The sequence below is a fragment of the Rhinoderma darwinii genome, chromosome 13 (assembly GCF_050947455.1).
Source record: "Rhinoderma darwinii isolate aRhiDar2 chromosome 13, aRhiDar2.hap1, whole genome shotgun sequence".
In the NCBI taxonomy this organism is placed as follows: Eukaryota; Metazoa; Chordata; class Amphibia; order Anura; family Rhinodermatidae; genus Rhinoderma; species Rhinoderma darwinii.
In genome coordinates, this window is record NC_134699.1 from 22,949,061 (window position 1) to 22,974,421 (window position 25,361).

General features: G+C 44.8%; 1 protein-coding gene across 1 annotated transcript in view; it reads right to left on the reverse strand.

Annotated features, from left to right (window-relative positions):
• CDK12 (cyclin dependent kinase 12) overlaps window positions 1-19,613 on the reverse strand; it is a 32,104-nt gene extending 12,491 nt beyond the window's left edge. Inside the window, exons 1-7 of the mRNA XM_075846073.1 lie at window positions 17,679-19,613; window positions 9,217-10,080; window positions 3,305-3,481; window positions 2,990-3,129; window positions 806-976; window positions 530-719; window positions 400-456 (exon numbers count right to left, since the gene is read on the reverse strand). Coding sequence (XP_075702188.1) covers window positions 400-456; window positions 530-719; window positions 806-976; window positions 2,990-3,129; window positions 3,305-3,481; window positions 9,217-10,080; window positions 17,679-18,697 — 2,618 coding nt within the window. The 5' untranslated portion in view covers window positions 18,698-19,613. The remainder of the gene's footprint in view (window positions 1-399; window positions 457-529; window positions 720-805; window positions 977-2,989; window positions 3,130-3,304; window positions 3,482-9,216; window positions 10,081-17,678) is intronic.
• Window positions 19,614-25,361: the final 5,748 nt, after the last annotated feature.

The window sequence follows — 25,361 nt, forward strand, 5'->3', positions numbered from 1 at the left end:
TATCGTCATCATTTACTAGCTATAAACAAAATATACTATTCTTTTGAAAAAAAGATAAAAAGATATAACATCTTATACAGAGTGCCTAACCAGCATTTTGGATGTTATTGTACTTTCCACGCTTGCCGGGTGCAAGATGTAAGAGCTGTGTGCTCTCAGCCAATCAGGTCTCTCTCTCTTACTGCTTCCCCTCCGCTCTCACAGCACACACTCACAGCTCAAATTCAACTGAATACATATAGCGCAGAGTCCCCCAGAGCGGGAGATGCTCTTTACAGTGGTTCACTACTCTGGCTAATAGAGAGGGATCCTTAGAGGGGTTACATCTATTATAATATCCATATATCCTTGAAGAGTATATGAAAAGGGATTGTGCGCATATGGAAAAAAACCTCTTACCTTTCTTCTGAATTATATAACCGCGCCAGTCCAAAATCAGCCAACTTGATCTGCCCACTACAAAGAGAACATAATGAGTTTTTAGGTCTATTAAAAAGGGGCTACCAAAAAAGAAAAAAAATGCTCTTACCTGTTATTTAATAGGATGTTGGAGCACTTGATGTCTCTGTGCAGGAAATTTTTCTTGTGACAGTAGTCAAGGCCTTCCATTAGTTGTTTCATAAAAGATTTTATATGGTCTTCTGAGAACTGCACCAAACCAGATTCTAGCAGCCCCATAAGATCATGATCCATATATTCAAAGACCAAGTAAAAGGCACCTAAAAAAATTAACAGTGTTACAATAAGTGCTACAATAAGTTTTCATTTGAGAGAGAGAATTCTGGTTGATCATTTTTGCTGTTACCTCTGTCTTTCTTAAAGTCCAATGCATCCTGCTTATCTGTGACGATCTCCTTCATATTGACAACACTTCTATGGATGAGCTGTCGAAGGATTTTAATCTCTCGGATTGCAGTAATTGGGAAGCCCTCTTTCTCATTATCTAGACGCACTTTCTTTAAGGCCACAAGTTCTCCTAGTAGAATAATATTAGGGATGGAGTTAAAACATTTAGCAATGAGAGAATTTACATATAGTTCTGTCAACTTCCAACAGCATATTAATGTACCAAATAAAAAAAAGAAAAAAAGAAAAGAAGCTACATGATTACTGCAGCTCATCTCTCTCAAGCCACATGCACAGGCATCCGAAATTGAGGATAAAAATACTGGTGCAATCATTTCCATGGGCCACGGACATCTTCCCGTATATTTACAGGTAAGTGGCCGGGCCGTAGAAATTATCCGCCAAAAATAGGACAGGTCATTGCAGACCGCGGCCCTCCAGTGTTGTAATCAAGGACCGTACACACGGCTACGGCCTGAGGCAGGAATCACACAATAAGTTTCTCAGAAAAAGACAGGAGTGGATATAAAAAGAAGACACAGGTCAGTCTTTTCTTTCATTTTGGATCCACTCCTGGCTTTGGTACAAAAATCTGCCACAAAAGCTGCTTGTGTGATTCTAGCCTAAGGCCCCATGCAAACCGCAGATTGTATCCGTAATTACGGACCCATTCATTTCTATGGCCCTATATTTACGGGAAGGTGTCCGGGCCATCGGAAGTTTCCGTAAAAAATAGGACATCTTATTTTACGGACAATGCTCCCATACTTTGCAACGGGAGCATGGCTCGCAAATGCAGGCAACTGTCCGCGGTCATCCGCAGTTGGCCGTCCCTGTAATCACGGATTGTGCATACGGGCACTGTCGTGTGCACGGGGCCTTAGACAGATTCTTTTTTAGCACTTTATTAGGGCTGGGTGATTAAATTATTAGATTAATTCTCCCTCAAGGACTCTCACGATCCTGTTTTTTTTTAACAGAATCATTGAATCGATTCTTTAGTGGTGCCGTGCTGCAGGAGGAAGCTCTGCTCCGCCGTCTCGTCACTGCCTGGTCTGCCCCGTTCTGTCCCTGCTTCCCCATGGAACTGCTGTTCAGTACTGAACAAAATGATACACTATGGAACAGAAGTTCCGCGGGGAAGCAGGGACTCCTCGTATATAGCGCTACCACCCCACTGTAGATATCACCCCCCTTGCAGATCGCACCACAGTAGCTCCCACTAGGAGCTGAATCCCCGGCCAAATCGTCGGCAATCTCTGGCCGGGGATTCAGCTCCTTGTGGCAGTTACAGTGGCGACATCTACAAGGAAGATGGGGGGGAGGGGGATCTACAAGGGAGTGGGGGTTGTGCTGCGATTTACATGGGGGTGGGGGTGCGATCTACGTGGGCACTCTGGCGCCATATGTGGGCACAATCTACGGTCATGTGAATCCAGCCTTAACGTCATTCATTAAAACCCCATGGTGGGGCCGTTACTGCACAGGGTCCTGCTCAGACTTCAGACTAGCAGAAAAAAAAACGGCTAAAGATAAGAAAAAAAAATTAATTTAAAATTAACATTCGTCCAAAGTGTTTGGAAAAAAAAAAAAGATTTTTGGGCAAAATCGCCCAGCCCTACAATTTATATTACATTATATTTTCATTCTGGAAACCAGTGACACTCTGAGATCACAGACTTTACCAGTGTGATCCACTCACACAAATCTATGACATATCAGAAGATCAATTTAAATGGATTTTTAGCTACAATATTTTTTCCTTGGGGCTTTTGGCATATGACGTAGGAAGGCAACTATGCAACTAGACAAACAAGCAGCTGTAAGAACATTCTGCCTAAACATGCAGCGTCACTTGGATTCAAGCCACATACAAAATTGATAAAAGCAACAAGAAGTGTCCAAGAGTCCTGGAAACTGCAAGAATCAAGGTATGTTGCCTATAATTTTTTTACACTGTACTGGGCAAATTACTTCTTGATTTTAATTGGGATTTCTGTGTATTTTTACCATGTTGTTCACTCACTAAGACAATCGGCTTACCGTTTTGTCATAGCAAGTGTCATTCCCAATACAAAGTGTTTGTCAAAATACTACCAGGTAGGTCAGCACAATTTCTTGATATAAATGACACACTTCTTACCAGTGTCCTTGTCCTTGGCTTTGTACACTTGGCCGTAGGTTCCTTCTCCAATGATGCCAATAATATCGAACTTGTCTACACAGCGCTTACCCCAATCAATTTCTATTTGTTTCCTTTCGCCATAACGGGGACAGCAAATTCTGAGACAAAAAGATAGAACACGTGTAAGAATGATACGGTTATCTAGACTTGGCACCTTGTAAAAGAGACAAGGTTACAATCTGCCCAGATTTTCATTAAAGTCTTAAAAAGTATGCCACTAGTTCTTGAGGTGAAGTCAATATTTAGTGCAGCAGAGTATAGGAGTTCACTTACTTTGGTCTCTTCCTATTGGATTGCGGAGGAGATGTTACCACTTTTGGCTCTGGAGATTCTGGAGGGGATGGATCCCCTCCTGCTAGTTCAGGAGGCAGTGGGAGATCAGCGAGAAGATGCCGAGGCCTATGCTCCCTATTCCTTTTGACTGGTTTGGGAAGGATAACTTCCATGGCGCTGTGAAAAAGAACAGGATTAGGTAAAAACAAGAGAACCAAATGGTACAATTCAGTGTTAGAAGGAAAACACATGGGAAAACACAAGCACCCTAGAACTAGCCTACAGAAAAGGTCATAACATGAGCAATCATGACAGTATTCCTTCCGGCACAGCATCAGCTGCACAAATAGGGGCAAATCCAGTGATATATTAACTGGATTTTTGTACTCCATATAAATCCTTTCCTCGTTGTATTCATATGGGGGGGGGGGGGGGAGGAGCACCATACATATAGTCACTTGCCACTAGGTCAGAATAAGTGTAGGCTCCATCCAGGCAGGCCATACTCTTCCCACAGACGCAGAGCTAGTCAGTTTGTACAGAAGAAATAGGAGAAAAAGACAAATAACATTCACAGTCCCAGGAGAAAATCAACAGAACAACCAGAATCAAAGCCTGGAAAAGAAGAGAGCAGGATCTACGTCCCCTATAAGAATTAATGTTTTACGGTAATTATGTTATTCTAGCTCTCTCGTTAATACGATTGGGGGATTGCGTACTAAAGCAGTAGCAGAGGGTGGGCATAAAGACATCTGCTTTGCATCCCACCTAACGTACCGAAGAGGAGTACCTTGCGACCCAGACTGGCATCAGAGGAAGCCAGGGTATGAATCTGTTAGAACTTCGTAAAGGGGAAGACCAAAGTTCAGGCAGCAGCTTTGCAAACCTAAGATACCGACATTCGGTGCCTTACCACCCAGGATGCCCCTACAGGCATCATGGAATGGACGGTAACATGAAGGGCAGGAACTTTACCCTCGGACCAGTAGCTTTCCAAAATCACAGACCAAATCCAGAGAGCAATGGCAGCCTGGAAGCCGCCGAGCCCTTTCACAGCTCTTCGGGAATGACGAGTAGAGTCGGAAGTTCTGAACGATTCAGTGGCCGCAAGACAGATGCTGACTGCGCTTACCACATCGAGCCACTGAAGGGCCCGTTCTCTCAGGTGAGATGAAAAGGGGCACAAGGAACGGAGATGTGGAAAGCATAGACCACTTTCAGGAGAAAAGACGGGATGGGGCGTACCACCACCTCATTCCTGTGGATCACCCGGAATGTAGACTTCTAGGACAGAGCAGGCTGTTCCAAAACCGTCTGATGGAAGTGATAGCTACCTTCCAGAAAAGGTTCCAGAGCGAGACGTCCCTCAATGGCTCGAAGGGACAGAACTGAAGAGCCGCCCAAACTAGAGTAAGACCAGTGGGAAGTCGAAGAGGGGCGGGGGGGGGGGGTAGAGACCGAGCTACACCCTTCAAGAAGGTCTTCACCTGAGAACGAAAAGCCAACGTTCTGTTAAAAAAAAAAAAAAGTAGGATAGAGAGAGCATGGCCCATAAGGGAGGCCAAGTTAAGGTAGTGCGCCAGAAAATATTGCAGGAAGGACAGTATACTAGGTGTGGGACATACAGTTACACGCCAACGAAAATAGGCCCTCCAATGTAGAGCGGCTTGTGGTTCTGGGCCTCGAGCATTGTCTAAATGATCAATTTAGAAAGACATCGGGAACTCAAATCCTCGGCCTCAACAACCCTGCCGCTAAACGAAGCTGAGGTAAAGTGGGGTGGAACAGCAGACCTTAAGGAAAGGAGGTTGGGCCAGAGCAGAAGATGCCACAGTGCGTCTGAGAGCAGGTTCATTAGGTCAGCGTACCAGGCTCGGCATGGCCAGTCTGGAGCCACCAAGATTGCTGAAATGCTCTCCGCCTTGATCCGCTTAAGGACTCAGCAGGAGAGGTACAGAAGGGAAACCCTTCCTATGGAGTGACCAAGGCGTCGAATGCTATGGCCCTGGAATCCTGAGCCATAACTACATAGGATGAAACATTGTGGTTGAGACGAGGTGCCAAGAGGTCCACATCTGGTGTGCCCCACTTCTGATAGATTGAAGGTAGCTCCTGATGAAGCAACCATTCCCTCAGACTAAAGGCTGGGCAATTAAATCGAAAAAAAAACACAAAAAAACACAAATTCGAAATTCAGCGCATCTTCAGGATGCAGATACAGTTGAATGCAATGGTAGAGCGGCGAGCAGTAAGGTCCTTGCTCTACCATTCACTATGTATAGCCGGACACGAGGCAGTGACGTCATCGCGCCTGCCTGCGCTGAGCTGCATAGACCGGAGGAGCAGAGGGATCTCCTCCACTCGTTGTTGGAACAGGGTTAGGAGAGTATGTATATTATTTTTATTAGGCATATACAGCATGGGGGAAGATATGGAGCATTATACTGTGAGGGGGCAGCTATGGTGGCATTATACTGTGTGTGGGCAGCTATGGTGGCATTATACTGTGTGTGGAGCAGTATGGGGACAATATACTGTGTGTGGTGGAAGTGTCAGGGGGTATATTATATACAGTAGTATACAGCAGGCTCAGAGAATATATTAATTCAATGGCCCAGCATGCAAATAGAGGGCATGGCTTGCAAAAGGGGCATGGCCTAAATATTTGTTCATTAATCGTAGTTACATGTTCAATTAATCGTGATTTTGATTTAGATCATAAATCGCCCAGCCCTATCTCAGACAGATCCTCTCAGCTAAGAAAATCTACAAACCAGTGGTCACTCCTGGCACATGGACCCCAGACAGGGCTGGCACGTGATTCTCATTCAGTAGGATCCCACAGTACTTCTACATTGCTGCTCGGCTCCTGACGCTGCCTTGATAGCTCAGACAGGCTACTGCCATTGAGTTGTCGGACAGGTTCCTGTTCATACAACTCTGGAGAAGTAGAGTCAAATGGGAGAAAGACCAGAAGATGGCTCTCAATTCCAGAAAGTTGATCTTGAACAGAGCTTCCTTTGGCAACCACATGCCATGAACTGTGTAAAGGCCAAAAACACTGCCCCCACACCCGGAGAGGAGAGACAGGAAGGACTAGAACTGAAGAATGGCTGGGGAGGCTTCCCACTAGAGCTACTTCTGACAAACTCATGAGGCTAGAAGTATAGACTTGTACAGGGGAGTATCGCCCTCTGCGCATGTGGAATTGAGCATGGGGTTGGCCTCAAAGGCCAACGGTAAACTTTGCAATAGGTGAAGGTAGGCATCTCGTATTTTGATAGAAGAAAGATACGCTCCTTGTTCCAACAAGGCGCCCACTGACTGCAGTGACTCCATCATGAATCTTTAGACGCCTGAAGAAATTCAACCTCTTCAGGTCCAAGATGGGCCTGACTGACCCATCCTTTTTAGGGACTTAAGATTTGAGTAAAATCCCTGGAAACGTGCTGACCGTGGAACAGGAATGATCAGTTCGTGCAGAAGAGAGTGAGCAGTCTGAAAAAAAAAAAAAAAAAGTAATTGGCAGTACGAGGTAGGGTTGACAGAGAGAACCAACCTGGGGGAAGGGTTAGGAATTTTATTTTGTATCCTGTTGAAACCACCTCTTGGACCCAGGCGTCGTCCTTGTGGGCAAGTCATTTTGCCTGATAGGAAAGAGTTTGATTTCCCACACGAGCAGAAGTGTTTTAAGCAGGGAAACAACTTCAGGAATATTTTTTGGAAGTGGAGGGCTTCTGAGGTTTGGGTGAGGCCTGCCATGCAGGCTTAGGTTTGAGGGACCGACCTCTGAATTCATTGGGGCGACTATACCGTTTCTGACCTCTGAGAGAAGTTCTGAAAGGAGCAAAACCTCGGAGAATGTTGGCAAAACTGTTGTGATTGAGGACGATTCTGAGGCAAGAGGGAACTTGTCAAAATTGTCTGCCCCAGCAAAAATAAGGCCAGTTAGGGTCTTTCTGAAGGCCAGGTCCACCGCCCAAGATTTGAGCCAAAGTGAGCATCTGAAAAACAGGACTTGGAGGCATCGATAAGTTGAGGGGCGAGATTGGAAAGGTATCCCTGGGAAGTCCCTTCCAAATACTCTGGCAGAACAGCTATCCGGCTTTGCTCACCCAGGAAGAGGTGAATTATGAAGGGAACGAATACAATTTACACTGAAAATTGCCAACTAGCTCACCAATGGTCATCTCTGATCCAGAGATGACAAAGCAGAAGAGGCAAGTGCATCTTCCAATCACCGATCTCAGACCGCCATCTGCCCTACACACATGCACACTTGGCCGAGTGTACACGTAAAGTAGACTAGCCGCTTTCAAACATTGGCTGTTTTTAAAGCATTTGTCACTTTTTCAGTCTATTGCCTATAAAAGCCCCGGGCCCTATGTGCTGGTACCTTGGACAAAATACTGTACTTAAGGAACGAATTTGATTCTTTTTAGTGGTCTAGAAAAAATACATTTGTGTAGACGACATTAAAAAACACACAAATATAGACGCTGAAATGAGATTTTGTAGGTGCACTGGCAACGTGGCTCCTCAGATTTGTCTAGCACATACTTTGTGCTGTATCAATGAGCCACGTAGATAAAACGGAGACATACAAAAGGTTTATTTTAGAGTAGCAAAGACATAAGAGAGTGGTTCTCTATAAGATGCCCATAAAGCATTAAAATGATTGTTCCATCTAGATAATTCCTTCTCTGAGTGTGCGTTCCCATGATTGCTGGTGGCTCCATACAGATGAAACCACGCCCACATGCGGAGGCCAATGGGCGCTCTAATTTGCCAGTAACACGGTGATATTACCGGCAAACCGTCCCTAAAGGAGCATACCCGGGTGATTAGCAGATCGCTGGAAGTCCAGATGCTAAAACCCATGACGATTAGTCTACAGCAATAGGGGAAATAAAAAAATAAATGGGCGACCATGGTCATGCCACGCTTTTCAACAGCTCTCTGCTCTGGCTAATACAGGGGTATCTTAGGCAAATAGGACAAGAAAATGGCACATTAAGAGGCGAGCACTGTCAGTGAGGCTGGATTCACACGAGCATGTTCGGTCCGTAATGGATGGAACGTATTTCGGCCGCAAGTCCCGGACCAAACACACTGCATGGAGCCGGGCTCCTAGCATCATAGTGATGTACAACGCTAGGAGTCCCTGCCTCGCTGCAGGACAACTGTCCCGTACTGTAATCATGTTTTCAGTACGGGACAGTAGTTCCACGGAGAGGCAGGGACTCCTAGCGTTGTACATAACTATGATGCTAGGAGCCCGGCTCCCTGCAGTGTGTCCGGTCCGGGACTTGCGGCCGAAATACGTTCCGTCCATTACGGATGTAACATGCTCGTGTGAATCCAGCCTAAGGGTGAGTGAGGACACTGCAGAATTGTTTCTAATTGAAAAATCAAAGCAATTTGCAGGAGAATACAAATGGATGGGGTATCCATATGTAGCGTAAAAAAATCCACACACCATTGCAGACATGCTTTTTTTTTTTCATCCGCAGCATGTACATTTTGCCATGGATTTGTTGCAGATTTTCACGGCAGATATCAACCTTTGCAATGCATAGGGTGAAATCTGCACCAAAATCTGTGTCAAACTCCAAACAGTCCGCAGCATAAGCAGCTCTCCCCTAATCTAGTGCTCCTAGAAACAACAGTACTATTTGTCTATCCTGAGACACATGATTAAATAAATCGGTAACTACATTATGAACAATTCCTTGCAGTCCATCAACAGGTGGTAAAATTGACAAAATTGATTACAGTTTAGCTAAAGCCACAAAAAGTCTGGTATAATTAATATATTAATAATAATTTTCAGCATCAGCCATAAATCTGCATTGTCTACAATACAAGAAGCTGCAGAAAAAAATACACTCTACACAGTATCATGGGCTCACCTTTCCATGTCATCTTCTCCTGGTAATAATGGCGGGAGCGGCAATGGAGGAAGTGTATATGTTTTCATGTGTGGGATAACAAAGCTAACAAGTGGCTGTGGCTTAACGATGGACACTGCCGGAGGCTGGGAATTTGCCTGAGTGGACGCAGTTGATGCCCGAGTGTGACTGGTGGGAGTCACTGAAGTGGCCACAATGGCAGGAAGGTGCAGGAATGTCAATGAGGGTGGAGGAGGTAAAGGTGGGGGAGGATGTTGAGGGGCAGCAGGTGAAGGAGGAAGGGGTGGAAGAGGTGGTGGTGGTGAACACGTGGGTAAAGGAGGCTGGGTAGACTTTAAAGGAGGTAGAGGGGGGGGAATTTCTTTTTCCTTCTCTTTGTCAGTCACTCCCTCTTTTGGCGTTAAGACCTCCTCTTTTATGGTGGGACATTTGTTTTCTTTTGCTCCTTGAGTTTTTGTATCCTTGGTCGATATCAAGGGTTTCTTTTCAATCTCCTCTGTCTTGATAGAACTAGGAATAATCTTGTCCGCATTCGCTGTAACGGGTAGTTCTGTATCAGAAACAGGTTTGTCTAATTTAAGAGTTTTGATTGTCTTTTTGGTATCCACTATGGACAATCCTTTTGCTTCCCCAGTGTCTCTCTTTATTAACGGACTTCCCCTGGTATCTCTACCAGCTGCTGCAGCAGCTAATGCCCGTTCCTTTTTCTTGCGGCTCAGTTCTGCACCCAGACTGGAGTTTAACGGTAAACGGGCAGGTGAAATACTGGAATGGCGACTTCGGGATTGAGACTTTTGCTTTTTGCGAGAAGATGATGACTTTCTTGAGTATATGGGACTTCTACTTCGAGATTTGACAGACTTTCTGTAAGGAAAGAAAAAGACAAACATTGAGGAGCACCTGGAAAATAGAATAAAACGGAGCAAATTCTTGATCCAGCAATAAGCTCATTTTATCAAATATATTATACAGACATATCAATAAATAAATGTGCAGCTGTAGCTAAAGGAGTAAATGTATTTGTATGTAATTCTTTATCTGCTATTTAATGTGGTTTCCAGTTTTATATAAATAAGGTTTTATCACTGTATAATGAAAATTTCTGCAGTTTTCTGACATACTTTCCATTAAAATTTCGCACCAGTTCTAAGATCTCTGCTTGCCGTCAGTGAATTAAAAACATTATTTACATCCAGAATACCTGTCCTAATTATACCCAGCTGACACAGGTGCAGGGCATCAGAGGTCTCTATAAAAACGAGGCGTGCACCTGTATAAGGGTATGTTCACACTGGGAGGATTAGCTGCGGATTTTCCACAACGGATTTCACTGTGGAAAATCTGCAGCGTGTTACAGTAGCAGCAAATTGGATCTCATCCACATGATGCATAAAAAAAAAATCTGCTGAGAAAACGTGCATAATTTGCACTGCGGTGCATTTTTTTAATCCGCAAAAGTTAAATTTATACTGCGGAATCGTTGTACCTTTACACCGCGTATCCAACCTGTGTGACTATACACTAAGGGTACAGTCACACGTGTCCTTTGTGCCTCTTATTTCTGCAATTGTAAAAATACACTGCGGGAAACCTGTACAACGTCCAATGGGAAACATTCTTCAACTCAAAACCGATTTCTAAATTTTTTGGCTTTGCAATACATTTTTCCCCTAGGATTACATTGTAATGTTTTCCGTAGCGTATTTTTACGCTGTGGAAATACAAGGCAAATACGCCACGTGTGACTGCACCCTCAATTACGCAACTTGCAGCTTGGAGGAAAGTACTCCCCAGTGTTTCCGAGGATCGTTCTAATCCTCGCAAATGGTTTTTCAGACAACTTATTGTTTGTCTGTGGTTTACAACGTTGGGGCATGTACACGGGTTTACAAAAGTGATCTTGCGACTCCTGCAAACTCCCTGACTTTTTCCCTACAGGGAACACAGATTGAAGTTGCATCACGGTAACAATATTACTGTGAATCAGAGTTGCCGTGAAGCCTCAGCCTGATTGTTCGTGTCTTGAAATTCTGTATTTGTATGCTGACCTTGTTACTCAGTGCTAACAAAGGATTTTTTTTTTTGTTTTTTAAGTTGATATACTAAAAACTCCAGACCAAGATGGTGATCTAAGTTTGGTCTGGTCCAGGCCTTGCTGCCATATCACAGCCAACAGGCCTTATACAGCATTAATATTCCAAAACGATAAAGAAACTTAAGCTGAAGTCTATTTCTTTCCGATCTACTTTGAACTACCAGGTTATTAAAAAGGGGTTTTCCAAGATGCATAAACCTTATAGGCTGGGTTCACACGTGCACGTCCATTACGGCTGAAATTACGGAGCTGTTTTCAGGAGAAAACAGCTCCTGAATTTCAGACGTAATGGCAAGTGCAGGCGCTTTTCGCTGCGTCCATTACGGACGTAATTGGAGCTGTTTTTCTATGGAGTCAATGGAAAACGGCTCCAATTACGTCCCAAGAAGTGACAGGCACTTCTTTGACGCGGGCATCTTTTTTACGCACCGTCTTTTGACAGCGGAGCGTAAAAAAAATGACCGTCAGCACAGAACATCGTAAAGCCCATTCAAATGAATGGGCAGATGTTTGCCGGCGCTTTGGAGCCGTATTTTCGGACGTAATTCGAGGTTAAAACGCCCGAATTACGTCCGTAAATAGGTCGTGTGAACCCAGACTTAAACAGTCCAAAATGGCAAGCATACTGAAATCTTATTTTTGGGGGCTAATTTAAAAAGGTTTGTGTATTCCCAGGAAAGGCGATATTAAATACTTAAAGCGGATCTGACACTCCTTTATACTACAATGTTTTAGGGCAGAATAAAGTAGTAACAGGTATACTGTACTGATTTCAGCATGTGATCACTTATGTAGTAATGTTCAGTAATTAAGTAATATTTCGATTTTATACTTAGGGCTCGTCCACACGCTGTGGAATCGCCGCGTTTTTCTATGGCCAGAATTTCGGACGGAAAAAACGCAGCAGAATACAGTAGAAGCATAGTGGATGAGATTTAACAAATAATCCTGCGTATTTTTCGGACCGCAGGATGTCAATTCCTGCTGTGGAAAGTGGCCAGAATTGCTGGGTCTTTCAGGAGATGTCACCATCTCCTAACATTGGGGAAAATGCAGCACAATACGCACCAAAAGTGTAAATTAGCGACTGGAGGGCAGAGGTGCCATTTAGGACTAATGCACACGAACGTGTGTGCCGTCCAAGACCCATCCGTGATCCGTGGAAAGATAGGATCAGAGAGTCGGGTCCGTTTTAACGGACCCAATTTATACGCTAAAGTGAACGGGTCCGTGAAAACTATCTGTGCCACTCGGATACTGTGAAAAAACGTGTGTAACCGGCCTGATTTTTTTTTGAACCAAAGCCAGTAGTGGATACAAAACAAAGGAAAAGCATAAATTTAAAACGGATAGGTCTCCTCTCTTTAGGATTCACTCCTATGCTTGGCTCCAAAAACTTCTGAAAAAATGCAATGTGTGGGTCCAACCTCAGCAATTGCTGAAATAGAAATGTGTTTCTATGTTCATTTAAGTAGGTCTTTCCTTACCGGCTTACACTCCATAGTATTCTCTATACTGGTAACATTTAAATTATCGTATGTGGCGTTGACTGCTACATGTAATGCCTTATTTTTATCTTTTTTTTTTATGCTTTTTAAATCTTGTAAAAATAAATCTGTCTTGGCACACAAACGGCAGATTTGTTGCATAAATTTATGCACTTGCCTCAGAAACAGCCCCTCTCAGGTTTATGGAACAGACATTTCAGCAACTAATTGACAGAATAAGGGCTCATGCACACGACTGTAGTGGTGTGCACGGCCCGTGATTTGCGGTTCGGACGGCTGCGGATTGTCACCCGCAAATCGCGGGCCGTGCACATTATTTCAATGAGCCTGGACCGCAAAATGCGGCCATAAGAAGACATGTCCTATCTTTTTGCGGTCCAGGCTCCTAGGAAATGCACGGACCGTGGAAAGCATGGTCGTGTGCTTGTGCCCATAGAAATCAATGGGACAGATTTGCGGCCGCAAAAACATGTTCGTGTGCATGGGCCCAAAGGCCGGGTTCTCAAATCGCGGCTTAAATGCATTTTTTTTTATTATTGATGTGACTCGTTGCACAGCTGTGCCATTCTGTTGTGAATTTTGAAAAAATGCCGCAAAATTGCCACGATTCACAGCAAAAAAAACTAATTAAAATCATGACACGAGAACCAAGCCAATCAGAGCGTTTAGGCCTTGTAATTATCACTGGTTCTTTACAAATACAAACTTGGTTTTAACAATCCTGTGGCAAAACAACCATCACTGGAAATGGGTATCCAATAGGTCTCATGGACACAACCATAGCCATGTGCACGGCCCGAGTAGTGTCATCTGCAGGCCGGCAGCCATCAGGAACCATGCACACACAAGACGAGCATTGACTTTAAGGAGCCCGTACCGCAAACGCGGTCCGTAAAATGTTGTGTGAATTGGTCCATAGCATGGAGTGTGTCTTATACTAACCGCAATTGCGAATAGTATGCGGCTGCAAAACTACGGACGTGTGCATGAGGCCTTAATAAGATTTAATGTATACTGAATAAAATTATAACAAAGTGGTTACTTAAGGCTACATTCCCACGAGCGTATCAGCTTCACGCACGTGAAAAACGCGCGTGAATCTGGTCCATGTTGCGTTATGCATCAGTGTGCTTTGCGAGTGGCGTACGCTATTGATGCACACGCAAAGCACATTTCTTTCATTATTTTCAATTGAATTGATGTGCAAATCACACACCACACACGGATGTAAATCCGTGTGCGGTGCGTGGTTTTCATGCACCCATTGACTTCAATGGGCGCGTAGGTGCGTGAAAACGCAGAAATATAGGACATGCAGTTTCACGCAGCGGACTCTCGCTGCATGTGTGAACGGCCCCATTGAAATCATTGGGTCCACGTGCTGCGCGTGATTTCCATGCGCAACACACGGACGTTATTCACATTCGTCTGAATGAGCCCTATTTGTGTCAAAAATTATTCACTAATTTTGTCCCAGATAGATGGATACGAAACTAAATGAATCATTTGACACAATTTAATGGTTTTAATGTATACTCAATAATAGTTCTTATATAAATATTATATATATTATTAATTGATACTATTTTCCAGTGATAGTTGATCCTTTAGGCCTTGTTCACACAGTGCAGATTTCCTGCAGATTTTGCATGTATTTTTTAAGCCAAAACCAACAACGGAACCTAAAGCAGTAGAAATATATTCAGGAAGGCCTTATATGTCTGCTCCCCTGGATACAATTTTGGTTTTGGCTTAAAAAAAAAAAAAAAAAAAAAAAAAAAAGTCTGCAAAATCTGCACTGTGGGTGTGAACGAGGCCTTAGGCCCTCATGCCAGAACAACAGATCTGCAATACAGCACCCCTAGAAGTGGGCCCATGCTGTACCTCTGTATGCCTTTCATTTCAAACAGAGACACATATTTTTCCTCACAAATTCAGTGAGAAAAATAAATTGTGGCATTCACTTATACTCTCTGCTTGTTATGTTTTTTATTCTTTCTACAACATGTTAAACAAAGATGGTTTTTGGCATCACCCGTCCCATGTATTCAGATACATTCATTGGTCCATTTATTTTCAAACTGTCCTAGATGCGCATAGCAACCAACCAGAGCTTGGCTTTCAGTTTGTCAGAGCAGTTTAAAAACAATAATCTGCACTGTGATTGGTTGTTGTGAGCAACAAGTAAGTTTTTTCTGTTAGACATTTTTAATAAACGAGGCCACTCGCTGCATCTTCTCCATAGTCCCAAATTTCACAATATTTGGGACAGACCAAGCTCCAGGCAACTCTACACCTTTCTGTAAGAGCCTGTATCCACCTCTGTACAGTTTCATGCGGGAGACATTAAAAGAGGTTTGTCCAGTTTGGGGGCTGTTTTTTTATACTAATGACCTCCACAGGATAGGTCCTCAGTATATGATCGGTGGGGGCTAGCCACCCGGACCCCACACCGATCAGCTGCTCCGGAATCTATGCAGGCGTTGATGCCAGAAGAAGGCGGCTCCAACCACTGTATAGCGGCTGTGCTGGGTTACTGCAGGCTTGTTCCTATTCACTTAAAGAGGCTCTGTCACCAGATTTTGCAGCCCCTATCTGCTATTGCAGCAGATAGGCGCTGCAATGTAGATTACAGTAACGTTTTTATTTTTAAAAAACGAGCATTTTTGGCCAAGTTATGGCCATTTTTGTATTTATGCAAATGAGGCTTGCAAAAGTCCAAGTGGGTGTGTTTAAAAGTAAAAGTCCAAGTGGGCGTGTATTATGTGCGTACATCGGGGCGTGTTTACTACTTTTACTAGCTGGGCGTTCTGACGAGAAGTATCATCCACTTCTCTAAACAACGCCCAGCTTCTGGCAGTGCAGACACACAGCGTGTTCTCGAGAGATCACGCTGTGTCGTCACTCACAGGTCCTGCATCGTGTCAGACGAGCGAGGACACATCGGCACCAGAGGCTACAGATGATTCTGCAGCAGCATCGGCGTTTGCAGGTAAGTAGCTACATCGACTTACCTGCAAACGCTGATGCTGCTGCAGAATCAACTGAAGCCTCTGGTGCCGACACGATGCAGGACCTGTGAGTGACGTCACAGCGTGATCTCTCGAGAACACGCTGTGTCTGCACTGCCAGAAGCTGGGCGTTCTGAAGAGAAGAGGATGTTACTTCTCTTCAGAGCACCCAGCTAGTAAAAGTATTAAAAACGCCCCGATGTACGCACATAATACACGCCCACTTGGACTTTTACTTTAAACACGCCCACTTGGACTTTTGCAAGCCTCATTTGCATAACTACAAAAATGGTCATAACTTGGCCAAAAATGCTCGTTTTTTAAAAATAAAAACGTTACTGTAATCTACATTGCAGCGCCGATCTGCTGCAATAGCAGATAGGGGTTGCAAAATCTGGTGACAGAGCTTCTTTAAATAGGAGCAGAGCTGAAGTATGGCCGCTATACTGTAACCGGAGTCATCTGCTTCTGGCACCGACCGCTGCATAGCTACCAGCGCCTGGAGGCAGCTGATAGGTGCGGGATCCGGGTGTCTGACCCCCACCGATCATATACTGATGACCTATCCTGTAAATAGGTCATCAGCATAAAAAAAAAAACAGGCCACAACCTGGACAACCCCTTTAAAGTACCTAAAATGGAGTCTGATCCAGTCAAGTAAAAGCAGAAAATGATTTCCTGTTTCCACATGACGGTATCTGAACATATTTTTGGCGCGGCGTACACTGCCCATTACATAGGTGTGAATAAGCTCATAGAAGGAGCAGTCAATAACATGTCAGGTTATTATGTGCTCCGGTGGTTTTTACTCTACTATGTATCACAACTACATTGTATTGAGGATTCACAACATTTTTTTCTAGAGTCCATAGTTAAATATAATGAAAAACTTAAAAAGAGTAAAGATCAATACTGGAGGAAAGCGGAAATGTTTTTCGAGTCCTGGACAACCCATTTAAGCGTATATAGTATACTGACATGTTGCCACAACATTGCAAGATCGGACAGGGTCCACTTGGGTCAAATTTACTTCAAATAATTCTGCAGCAAACCTGAATAACCGCAGCGGCAAACCCGCACAGCACCAAAAAAAAAAAAAAAGTATATTCACCAAACCAAACCCACTCCCGTGGGGACACTTTACTAGTCCCTGCCGGACTCTGCTCACCCGGCTCTAATGATGACGTGTTAACTCATGTGACCACTGCAGCCAATCACAGTTGTGCATGGAGATGACACGTCACCGCTAGAGGCCAGTAAACAGAGTCCAGCGGAAAACAAGGGGATTAGTAAGGTAAATACACAGCTTTTTATGAATTTTTTCAGACTTTGCTTAGAGTCGCAGCAAAACCCACAACACTAGGATTTGATTATGTCCTCATAGATTGTAAGCTCTTGCGAGCAGGGTCCTCACTCCCCAGGTTTGAATTGTAAATGAACTTTGTCACTATGTAATGTCTGATATTGTTTTCATGTTCCCTCTACATTGTAAAGTGCTGCGTAATATGTTGGCGCTATATAAATAAAGATTGCGGATTTTAACTTCTACATTGACTTCAATGGAGAAAATCCACAACAATTCCCTGCTTATTCTGGAACACAAATCGACACGTTGGTCAATTCCTGCGCACAAAACCTCTGCAGCATGTGGATGAGATTTTTTAAAAGAAAGTTGACAGCATTTCCGCTGGACCCGACCTATGGCCTGCTTTGGTGCATCCCCCTTCCAAATGGTTCGCTTGCTCATAGAACAACCTATACTTTTATACACCACTTTTCCAACTAAAACGACAGGAAATAGAACAAGATTAGGACTAGAATTAATGAACTAGAAAAGAAAAAGGTCACCTGGGCAAAGGACTCCGGCTTACTGAGCGCTTCGACACAAAAGGGCTACTGGACCGTCTGCGTCCGTATGGACTTGGAGATCTCCCGCTGTAGGAGCCACTTCCTCTTTCATAGCTAGAAGATCTCCGCCTGTAGGGGCTGGCAGACCGCTGCCTCCTGCCGTAGGGACTAGGGGAACGAGTATTAGTCTGATAAGAAGAGGACTCTTTGTAGTTGGGACTGTCTACGCTTTTCTTGTATGCCTCAATGTAGTTACTGGAGGTATGAGAACGCGGCGGGCTTCCATCATAGTCCTGCCCATCTGATGCTTCAGATTGACTGTCATCCTGCTTTGGGCTACCGCCATATTTCCTACGTGGACTTCGTCCTTTCCTCTTGGGGCTGTCAGAAGTTTTGTAACGCTTAGTAGAGTCCCTTTTGCGATGGCTTTTAGTCCGGTCCTTGTGTCCAGATTTAAGCTCCTTCTCCCTACGGGCTTTTTCTTTATGCATTTTTGCCATTCGAATCTCTTTGTTGGTGGGCTTGGAACTGCGTCCATGCTCGTCTATTTCTTCGACCACTCGTTTGGTCACGCTGGACATCCTTTCTTTTAAGCTGGCCACCTTGCTCACAGTCATCTCCTGGCTTTTCTCAGGTTTACGTTCCCTTTCCTGCTGCTTACTCTTGGCAGACTCTTTGAGCTTCTTGTGCTGATGGCGATGACGCGATTTGTGAGCCTTATCGCTCCTCTCGGCCCCTCGGCGCTCATCGCTATCTCCTTTCTCTGGCTTGGAAGCCACATCATCCGAGAAGGTATCAGAGTCAGAGCTGATGTCGTCATACTCCACCAGCTTCAGCGTTGTGGGGGCCAAAAGTTCAGGGGTCACCGAGGAATCTCTGAGATGCTTGGACTTATGTCGCTTGTGTTTCGGACCCACTCGTTGGCGTTCTTTGTTATTGCTGCTCCCACTGCTTTGCGGCATATTAGATGCAGACCCTCCGCTATCCTTCTTGTTCCCATGCCGCACTGGGTTTGGCATTCCTCTGCCGAAAAAAAAAGGGGAAAGGGGAGAGGGGGAGGGGTGAACCCCACAAAAATGCAATAAGTTCAACTTGGGCAAACTCCACAGAAGTACAAGCCGACAACGTCCCTCTTTACCGCGTTCGTTTCTTCATTCACAGGACTACCCTCCCTCCATATAACAACGTCTTCCACAACTTTATGGCGTTGACACTTTCCCGGATATAAACAATCGATTGACGTCCCAGGCTCAGTATTTTGGGGTCAAATGGGGACTTTAAATATTCCTTAATCGCGGTCTTAAGACGTTCATCGGTTCATGAGGGTTTGTTTAGTCACATAGAAGTTCATTGTGTAGCGTCTTAGCGTTCTCTATGTATAGGAGATGACGGAGGGCGGCGGCAGTCACTAGTCCAGAAATGTCCAGGATGTGCTGAGCCTCCTACAGGCTTCTTCTAGGACCCCTACACCATATTGTGTTCCCAGTCTTCCCTTTCTGTGGATGAGGGGGCTCTTCACAAAGCATTGGCAAGGCTTCCCACACAGTCCAATGGGGCTGTCCAGCCTGCAGTGTCCTCTGGCAGTAGGGTCCGGTTATGAGAGTCTCCCCTCCTGATAAGAGTGGATGACTGAAGGCCTCCTGTCTTGTCCTGACTGTCAGCACGGTGCGGCCTCCGCTCCCTCACTTGTCTGTACACTACTTTTGGTTCAGGAAGCGCTCCGTTCGACTTGTCACAGCCTGAGACTTTTCCAGTCAGAAAGTGTCGGTAACGGGGAACGGATCCCTCGGGAATTCGGCGGGAAGAAATAGGTTGCCCCCCGCAAGAAACGGCCGCCTTGCGTTTCCACAGGCAGCGGTGTAACCCCTCTCTATCAAATCTCGCGAGAACTGCTCTTCCCACAGGTAGCGGCCTCTATCGAAATCTCGCGAGTTGTCGTTTTTTCTCAAACACCGCGAGAGTTCGAACCAACCACACTCGCTCATCCTTGTGCTAGTGCGCTGTAAGACTGTGTGTGGTGTGCCGTGTCTCGCGAGATTTCATTTCCTGCTTGTGGCACATGGTGGTTTTCTCGCGAGGACGAGGCGTGATTTTTTTTTTTTTTTTTTTTTCAGCGAACTTTATTGAAAAAGATTTTTCAGACACAGCTCACATGACACAGTCATACATTTAGTTATATCAAAAAATAATTTAGCCCAAAATATTTTAAAGGAAAGTGCTACCTAAAATAAAAAAAAGGATATATATTTTGGAATATGGGATTATAGATTACCAGTGGGTGGAATCACTGCATGTTTTTAGTGTGGGCTACTTTATTAAAGGAAGTGCCTGCCATTATCCTGTCACGTTACGTATATAATGAACATACAGGCTGGTCAATTTCCTGCACAGTCCCTTGGACCATTTATGCAAAATTAAAGGGGTAGTTCGTCTGATGACAAGCAGCGGCTGGCGCTCTGGCGGACATACTTTTTCCATGTACTTGTTGCTGCCCATTCATGTTAATGGCTGAATATTATACTACATTCTCCCTGTTTGGGGTGACAAAATCAGCTGTTCACTGTAGGCTTCTGGACCCGGACCCTCGGCAATCAGCTCATATAATAAAGAGTCGTCTGCGATAAGACAACTTTAAAAATCTTGCTTGTTCTCTAGGTTGCTCTGACAACATGACGTCCTCTGTGTTGTCGGAACATGGATAGAGACGCAAACGTCGCAAACATGCTGCTATTGACAAGGAGCAGAAGAAGCTGCCATATGTGCAGAGAGAAGCCATGGCTCCCCTTCATCACATACAGAACAGAAAGTCCTGTGTCTGAGAGAGTATCTGATATGATATGTGAACGCTCTCTAAGGCCTTATTCACATGAACGTTGAATACGTCAGGGTGACGGCCGTTAAAACAACGTCCGTCACACGGACCTATGCAATTCAATGGGGCAATTCAGACATGCGTTGTTTTTCACGCAGCGTATGTCCGCGGTGTGAAACACTGCAGGTCCTGTTTTGCTGCCAATGGGTGCATGTAAACAACGGACAGCACACGGACGCACATACGCGTGCTGTCGGTGATTCACTCACCAGTTCATTGAAATGCAGAGAAATAAAAATAAAGAAATGTGCACCAACACTGACATCAACAACTGATGCCACACAGAACAAACACTGATGGCACACAAAACTGCAACGTATGAAAAACGTCCGTTTTTTGCCAACGCAAAACGGAAAGGCTCGTGTGAATCTAGCCTCAGGCCCCATGCACACGAACGTGCTTTTGCGACCGCAATTCCCCCAAAAATCCATGGGAGAATTGCGGCCCCATTCATCCCTATGGGGCCGTGCACACGACCGTGGTTTTCACGGTCCGCGCATGGCCCGGGAGCCTGGACCGCAGAAAGAACGGGCAAGCCTTATTACAGCCATGTTCTGCAGTCCAGGCTCATTGAAAATAATGGCCGCGGCCATGTGCATGGCTCGCGATTTGCGTGCGGCTCGCGGCTGACAGCTGAGTGCATGAGGCCTTAGGCTGGGTTCACACGAGCATGTTACGTCCATAATGGACGGAACGTATTTCGGCCGCAAGTCCCGGACCGAACACACTGCAGGGAGCCGAGCTCCTGGCATCATAGTTATGTACGACGCTAGGAGTCCCTGCCTCGCTGCAGGACAACTGTCCCGTACTGTAATCATGTTTTCAGTACGGGACAGTAGTTCCACGGAGAGGCAGGGACTCCTAGCATCGTACATAACTATGATGCCAGGAGCTCGGCTCCCTGCAGTGTGTTCGGTCTGGGACTTGCGGCCGAAATACGTTCCGTCCATTATGGACGTAACAGGGTCGTGTGAACCCAGCCTAAGACATAAACATATGTGGATTGACACACACATGAAGTCGTTAGGCGCTGGAGTATATTAGAAGATGATCAGACAGCACAGAGAATGCTATACTGTCAGGTTTCTCTAGGGAAGGATCTTTAAGGGGGTTTATCACTTGAAATAATTATTATGCACATTGGGCAAGTATGCTGTGCACCATTTATATCAGTCAGAGTAATGTGCAAGAATTAAAGGAATTTTCCATATTAAAGGGGTTATCCGGGTTCCGAAAATGTTTTCATGCAAATGACATGAATTAACAAAAGAAGCGGCACTCACCGATCCTTTCCAGCATTCCAGTGCTGACGCACCGGCGGCACTACCGATGATCGTTTACATGCAGGCTGCTTGCAACCACTGCAGCCAATCAGAAGGCTCAGAGGTCATGTGTTTTATTTCTAGCATTATGCCAGAAATACGATTCATCACCACTGAGCCCTCTGGATAGGGAAAGGATAAGTGAGTACTGCTTCTTGTCATTTGCATCTATTAGGAAAACATTATCGGAATCTGGATAACCCCATTAAGGCTGCTTCTACACAGCTGTAATAGTATCGTGAAAGCGGTCATCGGTAAATAAAGCATTCACTCATAGCAAGCAGTGATCTTGAAAAAAGTGAGGAATTGAAAGGAATACTTTAAATAGTTGCATAACTTTTCATTATTTAATGATTAAATAGGCTTTATTGACATAAAACCCTGATGGGGCCCCGTAGACGTTTGGCCCACATTTGTCTAAACTGTCCTAGTTGCCCATAGCAACTAATCACAGCACAACTTTTTCAGAGCAGCTTAAGAAATGAAAGCTGAGCTCTGATTGGTTGCTATGGGCAACAAGGACAGTTCTACTGTCAGACAGTTTTGATAAACCTGCCCCATAAGATTGTTAAAAGATCTATTAGACATCCTAATTCTCGTATAATCGTTCGAATGTTAGAGATAATCGCCACGAATGATAACTCTTGAGTTTCCTTGGACCGGCCACATCTACCTGGGTGAAATATTATTGTTCATCGCCGCCACAATCCCTTCGTCTTATCAGAAATCTTCCAGTCACTACCAGATGAGGCTTTTGCACTCCACCGACAAGCTCAATAATCTTTGTGTATACTTGCTGTATGGACGATCGCAGTAATGACTGAATAGCAAAAATCTTTAATTATCGTCCAGTGCAATAGACCGTCTTTCAAACGCAAACGACTTGTTAAATCAACGTTTGTCACTCCTTCATGAAAGAATATCCGCCAGTCTAATAGGACCCCTAGGGCCCTTTTACACCAGCCAGTTATTGGGCAAACAAGCGTTCACAGAACGCTCGTTCCCGATAATTGCCCTGTGTAAACCGGGCAACGATCAGCCGATGAACGAGCAAACGTTCGTTCAGCGGCTGATTGTATCGTTTTAAATGCCTTAAATATTATCATTGTCGGCAGCACATCTCCGTGTGTAAACAGGGAGACGTGCTGCCGACATCATACAAATGCATGGGAACGAGCGATCCTATTGAAAGGAACAAACGAGCGCCGATCAAGGAGCTGTCTCGTTCATCGGCGCTCGTTTACACAGCCCGTGTCGGATCGTGTAAAAGTACCCTTAGTCCCAATGATTGGAAGAATTGTAGGGATGAATATTTTTGGTACATTTCAGTGGGTATGGTGGGGTACAAATAGCTTAATAAAACCTTACATTGTTTTCAAAGGACGTGTAAATTTTTTTTTTTAATTGTGTAGCTGATATTGCAGTTTTCCTCAGTCACATATGACTGCGTCTGGGTGAAACAGGTCCTTTCACTATTTGACTTTCATTTCCTCTTTACACTATTTCCCTTCTGTACATAATAACCGTAGGTGAAATATTTAACCCTAACCTAATACGACATTGAGGATGTACAACTATCTATGACAGCTGCTCCATTAGCTGGCCAAGATTATTCTTAGGCTGGATTCACACGATCGTGTGCCTTTTGCGCATGCAAAAAACGCGGCATTTTGCCTGCGCAAGAGGCACTTGACAGCTCCGTGTGGCAGCATCATATGATGCGCGGCTGCGTGGTTTTCGCGCAGCCGCCATCATTATGACACTCCATTTGGATGTTTGTAAACAGAAAAGCACGTGGTGCTTTTCTGTTTTCATTCATCTTTTGACAGCTGTTGCGCGAATCACGCTGTTCGCACGGAAGTGCTTCCGTGTGGCATGCGTGGTTTTCACGCACCCATTGACTTCAATGGGTGCGTGATGAGCGAAAAACGCTCAAAGAACGGACATGTCGTGACTTTTACGCAGCGGACCAACGCTGAGTAAAAATCACGCACATGTCTGCACGGCCCCATAGACTAATATAGGTCCGTGCGACGCGCGTGAAAATCATGCGCGCTGCACGGACGTATATCCCGTTCGTCTGAATAAGCCCTAAAGGGGTTTTCTAGATAAAATAAATTGATGGCCTATCCTCAGGATAGACCATAAATATATGATGGTATTGATGGTCTATTCTGAGGATAGGCTATCAATTTATTCTTACTAGAAAACCCCTTGAATGATTTTACAATCACTATTAATAATTGTTACGTCTATGTCTCTGCCCTGCCCTATTATCAGAATGTTCTCGCGCATAAAAGAAAGTTATCCTGATAGTAAAAATGTATTAGTGTAGGTAATGCGACTGCTTTCTATAAGATTCCCACATAGGGTTAAAGTGTATATATTATTTGAATGTTCTGACATGTCATAGGGAAACATCAGAAGTTGTGATCGACCCCTAAAACAAAGAGGCATAGGCGTTCCGCTGAGCGCTGTGGCCCCTTTGGCTCCTGTCAACTACCTCAGGCACACCCGGCTGCATGCAGCTATCTGTGGAAGGATTACAGAAGTTTATGGCCTATTCTCAGCTCCCTACATGAAGCCAAATGCTGCTAAAGAAATCTGACATGAGACAAAAGGGGCACAGCCCCAACTAAAGACAGCTCTAAATTGCCACAAATTGTAGAAGGGTTTTTCTAAACCAGGTTGGGGGGGGGGGGGGAACCTTTTGTCTTCCAAGGGCCATTTGGATATTTATAACATCATTCGCGGGCCGTACAAAATTATCAACTTAAAAATTTGCCTGCTATATTTGGTCAAACATTTAATTAACTCACCCCTAATGTGATGGCTGGAACTGCTTCTATTTGGTGAGGGGTCTGAGTAGGCCGCTGTTTGCGGAAAATGCATTTAGGTCCTAACTTTACATGAGGCCACATTTAAATTTCTAAATTTTAGTATCAGGAGGAGGGCGGACGGAGCCAAGTAGTGTCATTCACTACTAATGAATGAGGTGGTGGCGGTCTGAGTGAGGTCGGTGCATGCCGGCCTGGGAGTGGACAGTCCAGTCACCTGACCTCACGTGACTCTAGCGGTATGTGGAGTGAATACGGCTGGGTGCGTGACCCCTCACATTGCGTGTACAATCCCATGAATATGAGGTCAGACTGCAGAATACTGCATCCATGCAGGTGCCAGGTACTGCTTTAAGAGAACGGTGCCCCTTTTATTGTTGTCCTACAATTAAACAGGTCGTAAAATTACAGTAAGTGGGAGGTTGACCTCTGTGACCGCCATCATTACTGAGAACAGTGAATGGGAACTCTGCTCTTCCCAGCGGCTTCATGCAAATGACTAATTCTCTGGCCTGAAATAGAGACTTTTTGCCCTTAGTTCTTGGTAACTGTTGGGTGCCCCTCCAGACCAAATTATTTCGGATGGACGTTCCCCACCCCTGTTCTAAAGGGTTAAATGACACACTGTGCTATTGAAGATGCACCCCTCAAT